This window comes from Ovis canadensis, chromosome 17, assembly GCF_042477335.2.
Source record: "Ovis canadensis isolate MfBH-ARS-UI-01 breed Bighorn chromosome 17, ARS-UI_OviCan_v2, whole genome shotgun sequence".
In the NCBI taxonomy this organism is placed as follows: Eukaryota; Metazoa; Chordata; class Mammalia; order Artiodactyla; family Bovidae; genus Ovis; species Ovis canadensis.
The window spans coordinates 80,534,517-80,552,196 of NC_091261.1; the positions used below are offsets into that span (position 1 = coordinate 80,534,517).

General features: G+C 57.7%; 1 protein-coding gene across 15 annotated transcripts in view; it reads left to right on the forward strand.

Annotated features, from left to right (window-relative positions):
* SFI1 (SFI1 centrin binding protein) overlaps window positions 1-17,680 on the forward strand; it is an 86,251-nt gene that overhangs the window by 68,380 nt on the left and 191 nt on the right. For 12 of the 15 annotated variants that reach the window (XM_069557122.1, XM_069557119.1, XM_069557118.1 and 9 more), the window contains 16 exons: window positions 4,098-4,179; window positions 4,494-4,672; window positions 5,362-5,437; window positions 5,925-6,020; window positions 6,383-6,459; window positions 7,140-7,242; window positions 8,339-8,435; window positions 12,916-13,076; window positions 13,527-13,601; window positions 14,097-14,171; window positions 14,260-14,436; window positions 14,524-14,786; window positions 15,290-15,394; window positions 15,490-15,676; window positions 16,700-17,028; window positions 17,501-17,612. In XM_069557122.1, coding sequence (XP_069413223.1) covers window positions 4,098-4,179; window positions 4,494-4,672; window positions 5,362-5,437; window positions 5,925-6,020; window positions 6,383-6,459; window positions 7,140-7,242; window positions 8,339-8,435; window positions 12,916-13,076; window positions 13,527-13,601; window positions 14,097-14,171; window positions 14,260-14,436; window positions 14,524-14,786; window positions 15,290-15,394; window positions 15,490-15,676; window positions 16,700-17,028; window positions 17,501-17,612 — 2,194 coding nt within the window. The remainder of the gene's footprint in view (window positions 1-4,097; window positions 4,180-4,493; window positions 4,673-5,361; window positions 5,438-5,924; window positions 6,021-6,382; window positions 6,460-7,139; window positions 7,243-8,338; window positions 8,436-12,915; window positions 13,077-13,526; window positions 13,602-14,096; window positions 14,172-14,259; window positions 14,437-14,523; window positions 14,787-15,289; window positions 15,395-15,489; window positions 15,677-16,699; window positions 17,029-17,500; window positions 17,613-17,680) is intronic. The other 3 variants (XM_069557121.1, XM_069557125.1, XM_069557124.1) reach the window with 1 other exon arrangement.

The window sequence follows — 17,680 nt, forward strand, 5'->3', positions numbered from 1 at the left end:
GGAAGGCGGTTTCTTAACTCCTAGGCCACCAGGGAAGTTCCTCAGCCTGACTTTTTGAAGCCTTGAAAATATTGTCAACAAAGTTAGGATGGGCAGAACTCCATCGTTTTAGCTCTGGTGGGGGGCAGACTTGCTGAGAGCAGGTTTGCACCACCTGTTAGTGCAAGACAGTGTAGAGGTCGATAATGACTAACTGTCGGCCACAGGGGTGTAGGTGTGGTGGGAGGGGAGAGTGGAAAACACAGAAGCCCGTTTGCCTGTGACGACATCGTCTTCACTAATAATTTCCTTCTCACAGCAGCCCGGAGGGAACAGGTTCAAAGTGATAAATGACTCACCCGTGTAACCACAGCCAGTGTTTACATTCAGATCTCCCTGATTCCAAAGTCCAAGTACTTGCTGCTGGATCAGGAGGAAGGTCTTTTTATGACTTGGTTCAGTCCAGTCACTCAGTCGTGTCCGACTCTTTACGACCCCGTGGACTGCAGCATGCCAGGCCTCCCTGTCCATCACCAACTCCCAGAGTCTACCCAAACCCATGTCCATTGAGTCGGTGATGCCATCCAACCATCTCATCCTCTGTCATCCCCTTCTCCTCCTGCCCTCAATCTTTCCCAGCATCAGGGTCTTTTCAAATGAATCAGCTCTTCGCATCAGGTGGCCAAAGTATTGGAGTTTCGGCTTCAACATCAGACCTTCCAATGAACCCCCAGGGCTGATCCCCTTTAGGATAGACTGGTTGGATCTCCTTTCAGTCCAAGGGACTCTCAAGAGTCTTCTCCAACACCACAGTTCAAAAGCATCAATTCTTCGGCGCTCAGCTTTCTTTGTAGTCCAACTCTCACTTCCATACATGACTACTGGAAAAACCATAGCCTTGACCAGACGGACCTTTGTTGGCAAAGTAATGTCTCTGCTTTTTAGTATGCTGTCTAGGTTGGTCACAACTTTCCTTCCAAGGAGTAAGTGTCTTTTAATTTCATGGCTGCAGTCACCATCTGCAGTGATTTTGGAGCCCTGTGACTTGGTATGAACTTTAAATCTTGGTGAGAAGGAGAGACTGATACTCAAGGGACAGTTGGAGAACAGTCCTAAAGAACAGACCATCTGTGTCCTCAGAGTGTCAACACAGGTTCTTCCAGGGCTCAGAGCTGGTGCTGAGGGGTGTGCCCTGGGGAGGCTTGCTTTGCGGGTGGTGGGGAGTGGATGGTGGGACGAGGAGGGCCAGACTGAGGGGCTGCCTGATCCTGCAGGTAGATCGCGGACAGGTGTTTGAGCAGGTGCATGGAAGTAGTGACAGTTTTGGATGTTGCCCTGAGGACAGTGCGTCACTTAGGGCAGACAGGGAGGGACCAGCACTGGGAGAAGCTGACGTGCACTTGGCTTTGGAGGACGCCAAATGCTGGTGTGAGAGGGTCAGCCCGAACCCTGGGCTCTGTACACTAAGTTCAAGGAGGTGCTTTTAGTGGGCGGCCATGAAGCAAAGAGGCTGGCATGGGCTGGCACTTATCTCTGCCCCCTCTGCTGCAGAGAGGGGCTTTGCCTTAGTTTCTGTGCTGAGATCTAATGTAAGAGGCATTCAACAAATGGCTTCACTACCTACAACACACATTTCCTTTACAAGTGAGCTGGTTCTGTTGCTTGCTTGTTTGTATTTTGGGATGTTGTGAGACCAGAAATCAAGGGCACCTTCAAAGCAGCCCAGAGGAGCTCCTAAAAGAGATGTGGTTGGCATCCGCCTTGGGCGAGTTTAGAACCATCACTTGAGACAAAACTGTGGAGGGCGAATCAAGGCAGGGAGTCAGATGAAGGCTTGAAGGCTGGCGAAAAAGATTAGACATTACTTCTTTTGGTTTAGCTGGATCTTCTTAGACAGCTTAGTTTTTTAGGTTCCTGCCTTCCTAGGTCACAAGAACGCAGAGTGATTGAGAACCTGGCTTAGAAGCCGACAGGCCTGGTTGAGTTCAGACCCACACTCCACGCTCGGCAGCTCTGCGACTCTGGGCAAGTCACTCAGTCTCTCTGAGCCCCAGTTTCCTCAAATGTAAAATGGAAATGAATTGATAATATCCTACAGGGTTGCCATGACCATTGAGAAGGATAATCCATCCCCTGGAACTGATTTGTGGCTCTTAAGGTAAATTGATGTCCATGTTTGGTTTTGAGTTTAGCAAGTCAAAGTTCCAAAAAAAAAAAAAGAAGCGTATGTTCTATCTTTCCATAATTCTTGGGATACTTTAAAAAAATATTTCAGGAATATAAACTGAATTCATGGTAGAATCTCATGAATTATGGCTAAAAATAATAATTTATTAACCAGCCAGTGAAATATTATACTGAGAATGAGGCAGTACCATTTGCCTTTTTTTTTTTTAAATTGAGCTGAAATTTACATACAGTAAAAGGTATAGATGTTAAGAAAGTAGATGGAATTTTTACAAATTGCGTCCCAGGATAACTAGCACCCCAGCTGAGATACAGAATGCTTTCATCATCCCAGAGTGTTCCTTCCTGCCCTTTTCCACCAGTTCCTGCCCCCATAAGTCATCCCTGTTCTGCGTTCTGCCATTCTAGGTTCGTTTTTGCGTGCTTTTGGACTTTGCACAGTGGGACCATGTAGTACCTGCTGTATGGTGTCTTCGAGTCTTTTGAAGTTCAGCCTACTGTTTTTGAGGTTGAGCCAGGTTATTGCATGCATCTATAGCTGTTTTTAACTTGCTGAGTCCTACTCAGTTGTATGTATCTCAGACACCGTTTCGATCTGAGTTAACATAGGAGTTGTTTTCCAGTTTGCGGCCATCGTGCCTAAGGCTGCTGAGCACGTTTTGTTTTAGTGGGGTACGTTTCACTTCTCTTGGGTAGATACCTTGAAGTAGACTTCTGGGTCAGAGGGTGGGCGTCTGCTTAATCTTGTAGGTGGCTATATCATTTTCTGCTCACACCAGAAAACCTGAGGGTTCTGGTTGCTCCAGCATCCGCACCAAGGTTAAAATGTTTCTTTCTTTAGCTTTGGTTGTGCTGGGTCTTCGCTGCTTTGCGGGCTTTTCTCTGCTTGTGGCGAGGGGAGGCTGCTCTCCAGTTAAGGTGTGAGGGCTTCTCATTGCAGGGGCTTCTGCTGCTGAGTGCAGGCTCAGGGGCACGCGGGCTTCGGTAGCCGGGGCTGAGGGGCTCTAAAGCACAGGCTCACTAGCTGCGGCACGTGGGCTTAGTTGCTCCACGGCATGTGGGATCTTCTGAAGTCAGGGCTTGAACTTGTGTCCCTGGCATTGCAAGGCAGATTCTCAGCCACTGGACTGCCAGGGAAGCCCCAACGTTTGTTCTTGAAGTCTTCAGCTTCGCCGTTTCGGTGGGTATGTGGAGAGCTGTTTCGTTTTCTTGATGACTAATGATGTACAGCATTTCTTTAAAGCCTTACTGTTGTTTATTCGCTAAGACATGTCCAACCCTTTGTTACCCCATGGACTGTAGCACCTCAGGCTTTGCTGTCCTTCACTATCTCCTGGAGTTTGCTCAAACTCATGTCCATTGAGTTGGTGATGCACTCAGCCTTCTTTATGGTCAAGCTCTCACGTCCTTACATGACTCCTGGAAAAACCATGAAAGTCGCTCAGCCGTGTCCGACTATTTATGACCCCATGGGCTGACAGTCCATGGAATTCTCCAGACCAGAATACTGGAGTGGGTAGCTTTTCCCTTCTCCGGGGGATCATCCCAACCCAGAGACTGAACCCAGGTCTCCCACATGCAGGCAGATTCTTTACCAGCTGAGCCACCAGGGAAGCGCAAGAATACTGGAGTGGGTAGCCTACCTTCTCCAGAGGATCTTCCCAACCCAGGAATTGAACCAGAGTCTTTACCAACTGAGCTGTCAGGGAAGCCCACAGCCTTGACTGATCAGAGCTTTGTCGGCAAAGTGACGTTTCTTCCTTAAAGTGTGGAATGTGTTGGGTCATTTGAGGGGTTTGGCTTTTGTCTGCTTTCCTTGCTCCCCACCTGGGCTTATTTGGCTCTTAATATAAGAGAAAAAACCCAGTCATTTGGAACTTCTCATTCTTGTGGAGTTAGTGCTCTACTGTTATTCACTTGGATTCTTTCAGGGAGATGTTAGAGAAGCAGGTGTTTGCCATCTGGTGTCAGAAGACGTCTCAGCATCAAGAACACCGCTTGGCAGAGAGGATGGTGAGTGGTGCCCCTGGGGAGGTGCCGGGATGCGCCGGGCCTGCTTCAGGTCTCTGTACCTGGCGCCTTGCCCATGAGGATGCTGCTGGACCAGGACCCGTGCTGCAGGGCGACCCACCTGCAGCCAGGATTCGCAAGGCCAGGGCAGGGCCTGGCATCTGTTTCCTTGTCTGTCAGTGGACTCTGCAGATGGTTTCTGGGCCTGCCCAGCTCCTGCACCTCCAGCTCTTCCGCCTTGGTCATCTTCGTGGCCTGGACTTTTCCTGGCTTCCGCACCGCCGCCTCTGTGACCCTTCCAATCTCTCCTGCCGCAGGCTGTGCTCCACGCAGAGCGGCACCTTCTGCAGCAGTCATGGTCCACGTGGCGCCAGCAGGCAGCGGCACACCGCCTGGAGCAGCAGCAGCATGCCCTGGCCTGTGCCCACCACCACCTCAGGCAGCTCAGGAGGGCCTTCTGCGTCTGGAGGGAGGGCGCCCGAGGGCTCAGAACAGAGTGAGTGGCCACTCGTGCCTCGGAAACCCTTCCCGGCTCGGGGCAGCTTTGACTGTAGTGGCAGACTGTTAGCTCTGAGCGTCTGCGGGTAGAGGGTGGAGGGTGGTCGTGTCAGCCTGGATTCAGAAATTCAGCTTGAGACAGTCTAAGCAAAGCCGGGGCTGCAGTGAGAGGCTCCTGGGGTGCTCGTGGATCTCTGGGCTCAGGACCTTGGCTGGTCAGCAGGGCCTATGGACCTGAGGTCCTGCCCGTCAGCTCCACCCTGCTCACTGATTGGGGCCACTTGAAACACCCGTGGCTGGGGCAGGCTGTGGTGGTTTCACCACACCCCGTAGTCAGGGACCAGGGCTGACAACCCCGTGTGCCCTACAGGCGTCGTCCTGCCCTGGGTTCTCTCTTGATCCGCTTTGTGCTTCAAGGGTCTCTCACCTCTCGAACTTTGGCCACGCTGAACCTCCTCCTCGGTTACCTGTTCCCACATGAACACAGAGCCCTGTGAATTTGTCCACAAAAATTGGGCTGCACGAGTGCTGTTCTGAGTGGAACGCCCAAATCCTTTGGCAGCTGTTCCCAAAGGGTCTTGATTCCTGCATGTTTAAGACCCCCTGGGCAGGGTCCCAGCTGCAGTGGGGTGCCCCTCGAGAGGGCCTTTGCAGGGTCTGGGCTGAGCGCCAGCTGTCTCCCTGCAGGAGGATGGGCAGTGTGCGGGCTGCACGATTCCATGTGGCGTGGCTTCTGCGCTGGGCCTGGACCAGGTGGCGGGAGGTGAGGCCTTGGCATGGACACCGCCTGCCTGGGGCTGTGGGTGGGTGGAGCCTCGTTGGGGTGAGTCAGGGCGAACACACGGTCTCCTCCATGGTCCCGCAGAAACTGCCTTCCCCTGAGTGTGCACGGGAGGCCGGGTGGCAGGTGGGGTGAGTGCCCAGCTGGTCTTGTGAGATGACTGGCTCATAGGTCCCCATTGTGTTAGGTGCCAGGCTGTCCCTCCTGGACACTCTGAGTCTAAAGTTCTTGGTCTGACGGTTCACAGACGTCCTCTTCAGGGTGAAAATGTTCGCACTGACCCACAGGAGGCGTTTGCCCCATGTCATCCTCATAGCCTTCTAAGAACTGCTTGTTTACAGAGGAGGATGCTGGGCTTGGGGTTAATAACCACTTTACTCGAGCTCCCCCAAGCTAAGAGTGAAACCGAGGCACGGCTGAGCCCCGCTCAGCCCTGGGCCTGCGGCGGCCGGCTCTCTCCTCTCCGCAGCGCCGGGCCCTGCGCAGTGCCGAGTGGCAGAAGCTGGCGCGAGCCGACCTACACCACCAGCACAGCTTGCTGCACAGGGCGCTGCAGACCTGGGGGGTACGCGATGCCGCGGTCCCCCAGACCTCCTCGGCTGGCAGGAAGGGCGATTCTGGAGGCTTTGTTCCCCTTCCTTTTTTCTCTCGCCCCTCCCGAGGTAGTAATTCCATAAGACTCAGAGCAAGTGCCCTGGCCAGTGGGTCTTACACCCCTGAGCTAGTTCCCTGTCCTTCCCCGGGGGGCTGGGGGCTGGACTCACCAGGTGAGCATAGCTGGTCCTCTCCCTGTTGCTGGGTGGGCTCCTGGCCTCCCCCCGCCCTCTGTGCTGCCTGCTCTGGGTGGCACAGGCCCTGCACCCCTGCGGCTGCCCCAGGGCAGGAAGCGCTGCGGCCCGGGTCCTCCAGTCTCCTGCTCGCCTGCAGGTGTATCAGAGCCAGGTGCGGAGCGTGCTGCAAGAGGCGGCTGCCAGGGAGAGCCGGCACAAGAGGCGACTGCTGCGGTAAGTCCGTGCGTCCCCGGCACAGTCCAGGGACCAGGGAGCAGGCTGCAGATCCCGGCAGGTTGGGAGGACTCCGACCAGGGTCTGGCAGTCATGCCCCTGCTGCTGAGAGCGAGGCTTCGGTGTTTCCAACACTGGTGCTGTTCACTGGGGCCTCATGTGTCTTGAACCCACGCTGTGTGCTGAGCAGGGCCTCTGGGAGGCACCTGCGCCATCTCCCGCGTGTCTTGTTCATCTGAGCACCTTTCTCTGCCCCGTTCAGACCTGCGGGAGGCGCCCTCCCCCACCCCCTGCTCTAGGCCTCGCTCTAGCCTCTGGGAGTGTCTGCACCTTGCGGCCCTCGGCTCCGCTGTTTTCCTCCCCGCCTCGGTCTGTTCAGCACCTGCTGTTGCAAGCTGCCTCCTCCTTCCTCCCGCCTGCACCTCTCTCACTGCAGGTGCAGCGCCTCTGTCGCTGTCAGCGGGTTGCAGCCCTGTGTTCCCCGTGGCGCCTCAATGCACAAGGCTGTGGTGCCTGTGGTGCACCCACGGCACCGCTCAGCCGTGTGCGGGGTGTGCAGTCAACGTGACTCGTCCGTGCGACAGACACGCTTGGGTGTGGGGAGACCTCAATTCACGACCGAGCAGAAGAGCCTTGCACCATCCACCCCCAGGTCACCCTGTCCCCACGTGTGCCCACAGGCGTGTGTTACATCGCTGGAGAGAGAACACTGTGGCCCAAGCGGACGAAACGAAAAAGACGTCCCGGGCGGCAGCTCACTACAGAAGGACTCTGTGCTCCAAGGTGAGCCCTGGGGGCCAGCTGGTCGCCTGGGGGGCTGGGGCCGTGTTCCTGCGAGCGGCGGCCGGAAGTGCCTCCAGAGGCGTGAACGGAACGAGGAGCGCAGAGCAAGAGACAGCGCCCTTCTGCACACACACAGCTGGGCCGGCAGGCGGGCTTGTTTACTCGCTCCTTTTCCTGAATTCTGAACTAACATCCATAAAACAGAGGCAGGGCGTATACTGACTGTGAACCAGCTCTCCCTAGAACCAGGGTTTCCCACACACGTGGAACTTTCCCTTGGGACACCACACCTCTGTCTCCTCGTATCAGCACGGATGTACAGCGGGGAGGCCTCCCTGACCCCTGCTGCTCTTCGGCCTTCTGGGATTCATGGCCTCGGGGGCTTTCCGTAGAGCATCCGGGAATGTGAGGTCATTGGTCACGGTTGGCAGGAATTGCTGTGCCCTGGCTCCACGGGCCGGGGGGTACATGGCTGTGGGAACAAGTCACATCATGTGACAGGACGCACATACCGTGATGGAGGTGGTCCTTGACTCGGGGGCGTTTCAGAAGGCGGCAGTTTGCTGGGAGCCCGGGGCTGGTCCTGGCAGCTCTGGGGCCTCCGTGGACGAACAGCAGTTCCACGTGGTCAGTGTCCGGTCTGCTCTCAGGGAGGTTCACAGGCCGGCGTGAGCGCCCTGCTCTGGAAGGACGGTCGGGGCTCGGAAGGGAGGAGGCCTCTGGGGAGTGGAGTTCATGATTGTGTGGGGAGCAGACGGCAGGCACCCTCTGTCCTGTTTCTGTGATTTCATGTCTGTCTCACGTATGAAAGCGTATGTGACATGAAGCTTCCACTTAACAAATAGGATGAGAGCCCGAGTGAGACTTGACGTCTGCACGGCACTGTGTGAAGTTCAGCTCCTCTGGGCCCATCGCCTGGAATACAGGGCTTCTTGCGAGGGGCCTGGGCATGGTGGCCTGGGTCTATATGGACGGCGGGCACTTCTTGGAGCCCACATGAATGCCGTTCACTCCATGGGGAGCCACCCGCAGAGCCGGGGTGACCGCAGGAAGTGGGGACGTGCCGTGGCCACACTCTCGTGCTTCTGCCCCTCAGGTCCTGCTTGAGTGGCGAGAGGCAGCATCTGTGCAGGTGTATTTCCGAGAGCAGGCGGATGGGGCTGTCAGGGAGGCCCAGCTGGTGCTGCGGAGAGGTAAGTGGGGCCCGCTGGATGGTGGTTGTTCAGTCATGTCTGACTCTTTGTCACCCCGTGGACCGCAGCACGCCAGGCTTCCCTGTCCTTCACTGTCTCCCAGAGCTTGCTCAAACTCATGGTCATTGAGTCGTTGAGGCCATCCAACCATCTTATTCTCTGTCGTCCCCTTTTCCTGCCTTCAATCTTTCCCAGCCTTTTCTGATAAGTTGGCTCTTTTCAACAGGTGACCAAAGTATTAAAGCTTTAGTTTCAGCATCAGTCCTTCCGATGAATATTCAGGGTTGATTTCCTTTAGGAGTGACTGGTTTGATCTCTGCATTCCAAGGGGCTCTCAAGAGTCTTTTCCAACACCACAGTTCAAAAGCATCAATTCTTTGGTGCTCAGCCTTCCTTATGGTCAAACTCTTCACATCCATACATGACTCCTGGAAAAACCATAGCTTTGACTAGACGGACCTTTGTTGGCAAAGTGATGTCTCTACTTTTTAACACATGGTCTAGGTGTGTTGTAGCTTTTCTTCCAAGGAGCAAGCGTCTTTTAATTTCATGGCTGCAATCACCATCCGCAGTGATTTTGGAGGCCAAGAAAATAAAGTCTGTCGCTGTTTTCCACTGTTTCCCCATCTATTTGCCATGAAATGATGGTCGTGGATACCATGATCTTTTTTTGAATATTGAGTTTTAAGCCAGTTTTTTCACTCTCTTCTTTCACCTTCATCAAGAGTCTCTTTAGTTCCTCTTGGGTTTCTGCCATAAGAGTGGTGTCATCTGCATATGTGAAGTTGATATTTCTCTTGGCAATCTTGATTCCAGCTTGTGCTTCATCCAGCCTGGCATTTCTTATCATGTACTCTGCATATAAGTTAAAAAGCAGGTGACAATATACAGTCTTAATGTACTCCTTTCCCAATTTTGAACCAGTCCATTGTTCCATGTCTGGTTCTAACTGTTGCTTCTTGGCCTGCAAACAGGTTTCACAGAAGGCAGGTAAGGTGATCTGGTATTCCTGTCTCTTTAATGAGTTTTCCACAGTTTGTTGTGATCCACACAATAAAAGGTTTTAGCAGAGTCAGTGAAGCAGAAGTAGGTGTTTTTCTGGAATTCTCTTGCTTTTTCTATGATCCAGCGGATGTTGGCAATTTGATCTCTCGTTTCTCTGCCTTTTCTAAATCCAGCTTGAACATCTGGAAGTTCTCAGTTCACGTATTGCTGAAGCCTGGCTTGGAGAATTTTGAGCATCACTTTGCTAGCGTGTGAGATGAGTGCAATTGTGCAGTAGTTTGAGCATTCTTTGGCATTGTCCTTCTTTGGGATTGGAATGAAAACTGACCTTTTCCAGTCCTGTGGCCAATGCTGAGTTTTCTAAATTTGCTGGCATATTGAGTGCAGCACTTTCACAGCATCATCCTTTAGGATTTGAAATAACTCAGCTGGAATTCTGTCACCTCCACTAGCTTTGTTCCTAGTGATGCTTCCTAAGGCCCGCTTGACTTCACATTCCAGGATGTCTGCTTCTAGATGAGTGATCACACCATCGTGGTTATCTGGGTCATTTTTTTGGTGTAGTTCTTCTGTGTATTCTTTCCACCTTAATACCTTCTGCTTCTGTTAGGTCCATGCCATTTCTGTCCTTTATTGAGCCTGTCTTTGCATGAAATGTTCCCTTGGTATCTCTAATTTTCTTGAAGAGATCTCTAGTCTTTCCCATTCTGTTGTTTTCCTCTATTTCTTTGCCTTGATCACTGAGGAAGGCTTTCTTCTCTCTCCTTGCTGTTCTTTGGAACTCTGCATTCAGATGCTTATGTCTTTCCTTTTCTCCTTTGCCTTCTGCTTCTCTTCTTTTCTCAGCTATTTGTGAGGCCTCCTTGGACAGCCATTTTGCCTTCTTGATCCCTGTCTCCTGTACAGTGTTACGAACCTCTGTCCATAGTTCTTCAGGCACTGTCTGTCAGATCTGCTCCCTTGAATCTATTTCTCACTTCCACTGTATAATTGTAAGGGGTTTGATTTAGGTCAGACCCGAATGGTCTAGTGCTTTTTCCTACTTTTCTTCAATTTAAGTCTGAATTTGGCAATAAGGAGTTAGTTCATGATCTGAGCCACAGTCAGCTCCTGGCCTGTTCTTGCTGACTGTATGGAGCTTCTCCATCTTTGACTGCAAAGAATATAATCAGTCTGATTTCGGTGTTGACCATCTGGTGAGGCCCACGTGGAGCCGTCTCTTGTGTTGTTGGAAGCGGGTGTTTGTTGTGACCAGTACGTTCTCTTGGCAAAAGTGTGGAAGCTGAAGAGAGGCCTGTGAGGATTAAGCTCAAGGTGCTGGCAGGGCCGTGCTCCCTCCGAAGGCTTTGTGGTGGCGGGCAGGGGGGGTCCTCTCCCCTGCCTCAGCTGGCTTCTGGCGGCTCCCGGCCACCCTTGCTGCACCGCAGGCTGTAGACATGAGGTCACTCCGGCCGTATCATTCCTCACGTCATCACACGTGTCTGTGTACCTGTGTCTCTTCTTAGGAGACCAGTCGTCACTGGGTTAAGGGCGCACCCCACTCCAGACATCGGTTGCTCCACACACCGTTAGCTCAGCTTCTGGGGTGGATGTGGCCGTGGGAGGCGTAAACCGTGCGTCCCAGTGCATCTTCACACCCTCTTCCCATCCGCTTGCCATTAACGAAAGCCCAGGCTTGAGATCTACAGAGAGGTAAAGACCTGGAGCTGGAGCGGGGTCTTGGAGGCAGTTTGATGGGGACGTTCTGCCCGTGACAGCTGCTTGTCAGGTCGGGCCCACCCTGTCAGGGTCCTGCTTCCTTGTCTGCTTGGGGAGCAGGGACTGTCCAGCTGGCCCCAGGCAGTCCCATGACCTGCCGTTCCAGTGGCCTGGGGGGACCGCTGCTGGAGAGAGATGTGAAACAGGGGCCCTTGGGTCTGCAGGGGGCATGTCTGACACTCCGAGGAGACAGCTGCTGATTAGAAATGAGAAATGGTTTAAATCGGATCATAGAGAAAGTGGATTAAGTTGTTAAATTGGCTTAATAGCATTTGCTCCCAAACAAAAGCTAATCCACTCAGGTTTGGTTCTGACTGGTTCTTGTGTCAATGAACACAGATTTGTGCTCTCCTGGACGGAATCTCAGGGTCCAGCATGCTCCTCTGTGACCTCAGACTGCTCCTCACCCTAGAAACCAAGGCTAAATGTTTCTAGTCATTCCCAGGAAAGATACAACGTGCTCAGCCCGCCCCCGCTCTCTGCTGGGACAGAGCTCTGGCACCGGTGCTGCACGGCACCGTGTGAGTCAGGCGGCCGCGGGGGGATGGTGACCGGCACAGCTGAAGCTGCTTCCCCCGCGGGCCGGCCGGCAGCATCTTTCCTCAGACGGGTGGCACATGGCTGGCCCTCGGCTTGTGTCCATTAGGGCTGGTGCAGGTTGCTGGGGGCTGTTGACGACATGCCGTGTTCTCAGCACACAGCCCGTGCGCAGGCCGTACCCGTGGGGCTGTTTCTTGGCATAAGTGAGCCTCTGAGTCTCAGGCACACCTCGGTGGTCCCCGGCTCGGCTGGGGCTGCGGGAGGACGCAGCAGGGCCTAGGGGTTGTGGGGACTTGTGCTCGTCAGTGCCTGCATGACTCAGGCAGGGCCTCCTCTCAGCCTCAGTGTGCCGGCTGAGGGTGGGAACAGTAGGACCTGCCCTGGAGGTGGTCCTGGGGGTCCAGTGAGGCTCACACATCCGTGTGTAAAGCAGGACCCGGGGAACAGCAGCGCTTAGTGCGAAAGCTCCAGGCTGAAGAAAAGGAAGAAGTCCAAAAGGGAAAGCATCACCAGAGCAGAGTGCTTGCTCCCTCGAGCGTCGTGACAGACATGCAGGGTGCGGCCCCGACCCCCCTGCTTGCGGAGCCCGGCCGTCAGAGGATGCGCTCAGCAGGGCTGGGCTTCTCCCTTGCCTGGCTCGGGCTGCCTGGGCCGCTGAGCCTCGGTTGCCTCCCATTGCCGCAAGCCCAGCGGCTGCTCGCAGGCGGCTCTGCGGGGTCTTGGCGCGCCTGCAGCTGCTGTGCACAGGCTTATGGCTCAGGGGTGGGGTGGGGGGCCCAGCGATCAACAGACCTGGCTCCTGTCAGGGTGTGCGCAGCCTCTGAAGGTGGCTGGAGCTGTCCTCAGAGGACACGCCCACACGCCCAGGTTCTCCACCCTCTAAATTTCACTGTTGCCTACTGGTCTGTGAGGGTTTCCCAGGGGGCTAGTGTTAAAGAGCCTGCCAGAGCTGGAGACAAGAGGCACAGGTTTGGTCCCTGGGTTGGGAAGAACTCCTGGAGGAGGGCTTGGAAACCCACTCCAGGCTTCTTGCCTGAGAATCCCATGGACAGAGGAGCCTGGCGGGCCACAGTCCATGGGGTCGCAGAGTCAGACATGACTGAACGACTTAGCACGCACAGCCCTAGTGGTCCACGTGCGTCCTCCACAAGAGCTGACTGACTCCGACCTGTCTCAGGCCGTCTCAGGACCTGGTTTCGGTGCTGGCGGGACCGAAGCCGGAGGGCTGCCCAGCAGAGGCTGCAGATGGAGCGGGCAGTGCGGCATTACTGCCAGAAGCTGCTGCAGGAGGCCCTGGCCCGGTGGAAGGTGCACCATCAGGGCTGCGTCAGGAAGAGGGTGAGGCAAGGGGCAGCTCCACAAGCTCCCCAATGCGGCTGGGCTGTCTGGGCCAGGAGACCGCGTTCGGGCGAGGAAAGGTCTTTCCTGAAGCACTCCGAAGCAGCCAGTGTGGATGGTGGTGGCTGGGGTCCTGTGGGTGCAAAGCTGCCCTTCTGGTTGGTGAGTGAAGGCTGGGGAAGCAGCCTCGGGGGCCTGTCCCCCAGGTGGACAGTGGCTCGGCAGAGAACCCGTTCAATCTGAACCACGCCTGTCAGCGCTGGGCGAGCTGCAGAGCCATCTGGACACCCCGTCTGTGCAGGAGGCCCTTGGCTTCATCCAGGACGACTCCTGCTGGTGGGAGGAGGTGCCAGTGGGCCTGGAGTCCACGCTGCCCTCGGGGGCTCTGGGTGTGGGCACCTGCCGGCCCCAAGCACACGGCCCACAGCCCACTGCGTGCTCTCTCCCCAGCTGCAGCAGAGGCAGGCTGCCCGACTTCTGGCCCAGATGCTTAGCCGGGCTTGCTTCCACCAGTGGAGACGACAGGTGGGCGTCCTGGAGAAGCCCCCTCCCAGTCCTGCTCCCTCACGGGCCCGCTCCAGTTCGTGTTGGTTTCACCCTCTTCCTGGGGCTCCCCCAGCCCCGCCAGCCACTGCCCAGCACTGCCAGCTTCCTTCCCTGGGAACCTGTCGAAGGCCAAGTCCCTTCCTGCAGTGTCTGTGGAAAAGATGTCAGGGTAACGTGTAGAAATTGATAGGAAACGCACTTTAGGTCTTCACTGAGGCTTTGCTGAGACACCAGGCAGACTGCGTCCTGTGTCCCACCCGCTGGCCCTTCAGGGGTCCGGTCTGTTTCCTCCCCAGAGTCCGGAGTCCTGCTCCCTGCTCCTGACCCCAGAGCTTCTGGCCATTCTTTCCCAGGCAGCTTCCTCGATGCCCAGCCTCAGGGCAGGCAGGGCCAGACCCAGCTGGAGAGGGATCTGAGGGTAACGGGCCACGTGAGGGGGTCTCCCTGAGGGGACACTGCCTTTCTGGCCCGTAGCTGCTGGACAGGAGGCACGAGCGGCAGCACACGGCGCGGGCCCTGTGGTTCTGGGCCTTCTCCCTGCAGGCGAAGGTAACGGGCTCCCCGTCCCAGCAGAGGCCACAGCCGGTGGGAGGGGGCCTCAGCAGGAGGCTGGGCCTCACCTCTCCTCTCCCTGGAGGCCTGGGCCGCCTGGCGGGGCCTTGTGCAGGAGATGAGGAGGAAGAAGGCGCGGGAGGAGCAGGCGGCGCAGGTCTACCACCTGCAGCTCCTCAGGGAGGGCGTTGAGCGCCTCCTGCGTTTTGCAGCTGGCACGAAGGCCTTCCGGCAGCAGCTGCACGCCCAGCAGCAGGTGCAGGTGGGTCTGGGCTGTCCCCACTGCCCCACCCCCAGCCCCGTGGGGCACGGGCGGGCACAGCACCGCCTGACTGGAGGCTGGTTGCAGGCGGCCCACAGTCTCCACCGCGCAGTGCGTCGCTGTGCCACGCTCTGGAAACAGAAGGCGCTGGGCCCGGGCAGGGAGCCGCAGTCCCCTGTGTCCACTGAGCCCAGCAGAAGAGTGACGTTTGAGCGTCTGCTTCCTAGCCACGTTGCTGCCGGGGCTGGCGATGCCCCCCTGGAGACTAAGAGGCCACCAGCTCCTCGTGGGCTTTGGGGAGCCTTGGACGGCCTGGCATCAGCCCCTGGTGACCCCCAGCTCCTGGAGCTGTGAGTAGCCCGTCCCTCACCTCCTCCTGCTCGCCTCCTCCCGGGGCAGAGCTTGGACAGTATGGGAAGGACACTGGGCTCCGGGGTCACGGCCGAGCCACTGGGAACCCCCCGTGCAGCAGAATCCTGCCCCCGCTTCTGTGGGGCCCTAACCGGGGCTCAGCCGCTATTCCTCCCAGACGGGCCCCAGGCAGCCCCTCCTCACCAGACCTGGTGGTCTCCCCACTCCTCCTGTCATAGCCGGGAGACGGGTGCCCTCTGGGACACGCCGGCCCCGCACGCTGCGTTACTGCAGTCTGTGCCTGGCTCCTGGGAGACACGTGAGTGGGGCAACCGCGGGCAGCAGGCTCCTGGAGTTGCTCGTCCAGGAAGGCAGCTGGGGTGAGGGCCTTCCTCACCTGGCCTCCAGTCTCCCCGAGGGATTTCAGGGCTCGGGCTGGATGACTGCACCCACAAAGTCCCAGGCCCTGGGCAGCCTGGGTAGACAGCCTGTTTCTTCCCAGCAATGTTGCCCGTTGGGCACGGAAGCAGCCGCGACGCCCAAGCTTCCTGGCAGAGCCCTTGCAGAGCCGGGCGCCCCTGGGGTGCAGCACCCCCAGCAGGCAGGGGTAGGTGCTGCAGTCCTGGGGCCTTGGGGCCTGGCCCCCTCCTTCCCGCTCCTCTGGGGGCACGGCCTGACTGGCTCCTCCCGCTCCCCCCTCAGGTCCCAGGCCCTGTGGGAGTGCGGCCTACACCAGGTCCAGCCAGTGGGCCCCACCCGGTCAGCACTGGACCCAAGCAGCCCCCTGCCATGCGCCTCTGGCCTGAAGCCGCCGCCCACGGCGCACCCCAGCCCAGAGCTGCTGCCCCCGTCCTCCTTTGCGCCACGTGGGGCCCAAGTACCCGTTTGGGTAAGACCCCCGGGGCCTGTTCTGGCCTGGCCTTTGCTGCTTTCTCGCACACTCGGTGCTGTAGCCAAAGCTGTGCTCACTGCCTCGGGAGACGCACCCAGTGTAGGGGCCACTGTCCTGGGGACACGGCAGGGAGCGGCCCCCGAGGCCCCTGCTCATGACACTTACACGGAGGTGGAGACCAAAGGACACCCCACACACACAGAGGCAGAAGCTGCGGACCAGGGAGGGCCATGCAGGTCCCAGGGAGAAGCTGGACGTTAGGTGCGCAAGAGGCTGTAGACGCGGGTCCAGCAGCAGGTGCTGTGGCTGGGACGCGGCGCGTGGACGCCGTGGGAGGCAGGGCAGGCAGGGCTCGCGCTGATGGGTTTGGTGAGAGGGAGGGAAGGAGTCCAGGATGGTGCCTGGGTTTCCAGCCTGAACAACCAGGGGAATAATGAGTTCTTTTACTGCGAGAGGGAAGACATGGCTGGGGACCCAGGTGACGCATGAGGAGTGAGTCCTGAACCTGTCAGGTTTGAGATAAAGCAACAGATGGAGCCTGGCCTCCAGGAACAAGGTCAGGGCTGCAGATCAAAGTTGACAGTTCGCAGCACAGGTTGGAGGTAACCCCCTGAGAACCGAAGGGGTGACAGGGAGGAGGGGTTGCGACTCTAGGGCCTGTGACCTGAGAGTCAAGGAGTCGGGACGGGGACGTGCGAGGCGCGTGTGCCCTGGGCTGGCCCCGCGGGAGCTTGTGCCGGAAGCGCTGCGACCTGAGCCGGTGGAGGGAGGGTGGGAGCATCGAGTCCTTCCAGGGGCCGGCGTCACCAGGAGAGAGGGGAGGGGGACTGGAGCACCTTTCTCAGGGAAGGGGTGGAAGCTTGGGACAGCTGGCAGCGGCTACTCCAGTGGTGCGGGCCTCTGGTGGGGTCGGGTGTAGAAGAGGGCAAGGCCAGGGGAGCTGGCCCCGGCAGGCGCAGGGAACCCCGGCTCCCCACCTTCCGCTCACTTCCCTGGTCAGTGTTCACCTCTCCTTTACAGCGACCAGCCCAGCCGGTGACGCCTGGGCTTCCGTCCCAGGTCCCTCCGTCCCTGGCCGGTGTCCCCAGCCCCCGCCTGCTCCTTCCTGAGGACTTCAAGGGCACCAGGCCTGGGCCTGGCTCTGACCCTGCAGGTGTTTACCGCGGGCCTGTCAATGCCTTGAGAGGGGGCGCCCCTCCCGGCAGCTCGGCTCATCCTGGACTGAGCCAGGAAGCTAGCCGAAATCAAGCCTGTTCCCCTGTGGGCACTGGCCACAGCGACGTGGAGGCTGAGCTTGAGGGCATCCGGCAGCAGCTGCAGGACTACCAGACCACGAGGCAGAACCTCAGGTGAGACCACGGCACTCGTGCCGCCCCACCGAGGGGACCAACTGGGGCACTGTGTCTCCGGGGACAGCCCCACAGGCAGGCAGAGCAGCTCCCCGCTCAGTCCAGCTCGTTTAGGTCCAGGGTGGTCTCACCTTCAGGGACCTGAGGGCGTAATGCTCAGGAGGAGCTGAGCAGAACTTTACACCTAGCTCTGCCCCTGGAAGCCAGTGGTCTGCCTGGTGTGTTGTCACTCATGCAGGATGGTGCCCTGTGTGTGCCCTCTGGGTCCACGGCCAGCCTCCCCCACGCCCGGGGGCCTCCACATGGGCAGCAGCCTTGACTGGAGGGAAGGGCTTGGGTCCCCCAAGGCCTGCTCTGCACAGGCTGAGGATGGTCGGGGAGCCTCTCTGCCTCCGCCCACGGCAGAAGCGGGTGTGCTTGTCCCCAGGCTCTGCCTGGGCAAAGCCAGACAGCAGTTGCCTTATGCCCGCAGGTCCTGCCAGCGGCAAGCACACAGCCTGAGGCGGTGGCTAGAGCTGAGCAGGGAGGAGCCCCGGGCTGAGGACCAGGAAGCTGAGCAGCAGGTTCAGGAGGAGCTGCGGAAGGTGAGGCGCGGGCGGCTGGGACGGCTCCTGGGCTGGGCTTCCTCTCAGCTGGCCCCCCGTCTCCCCAG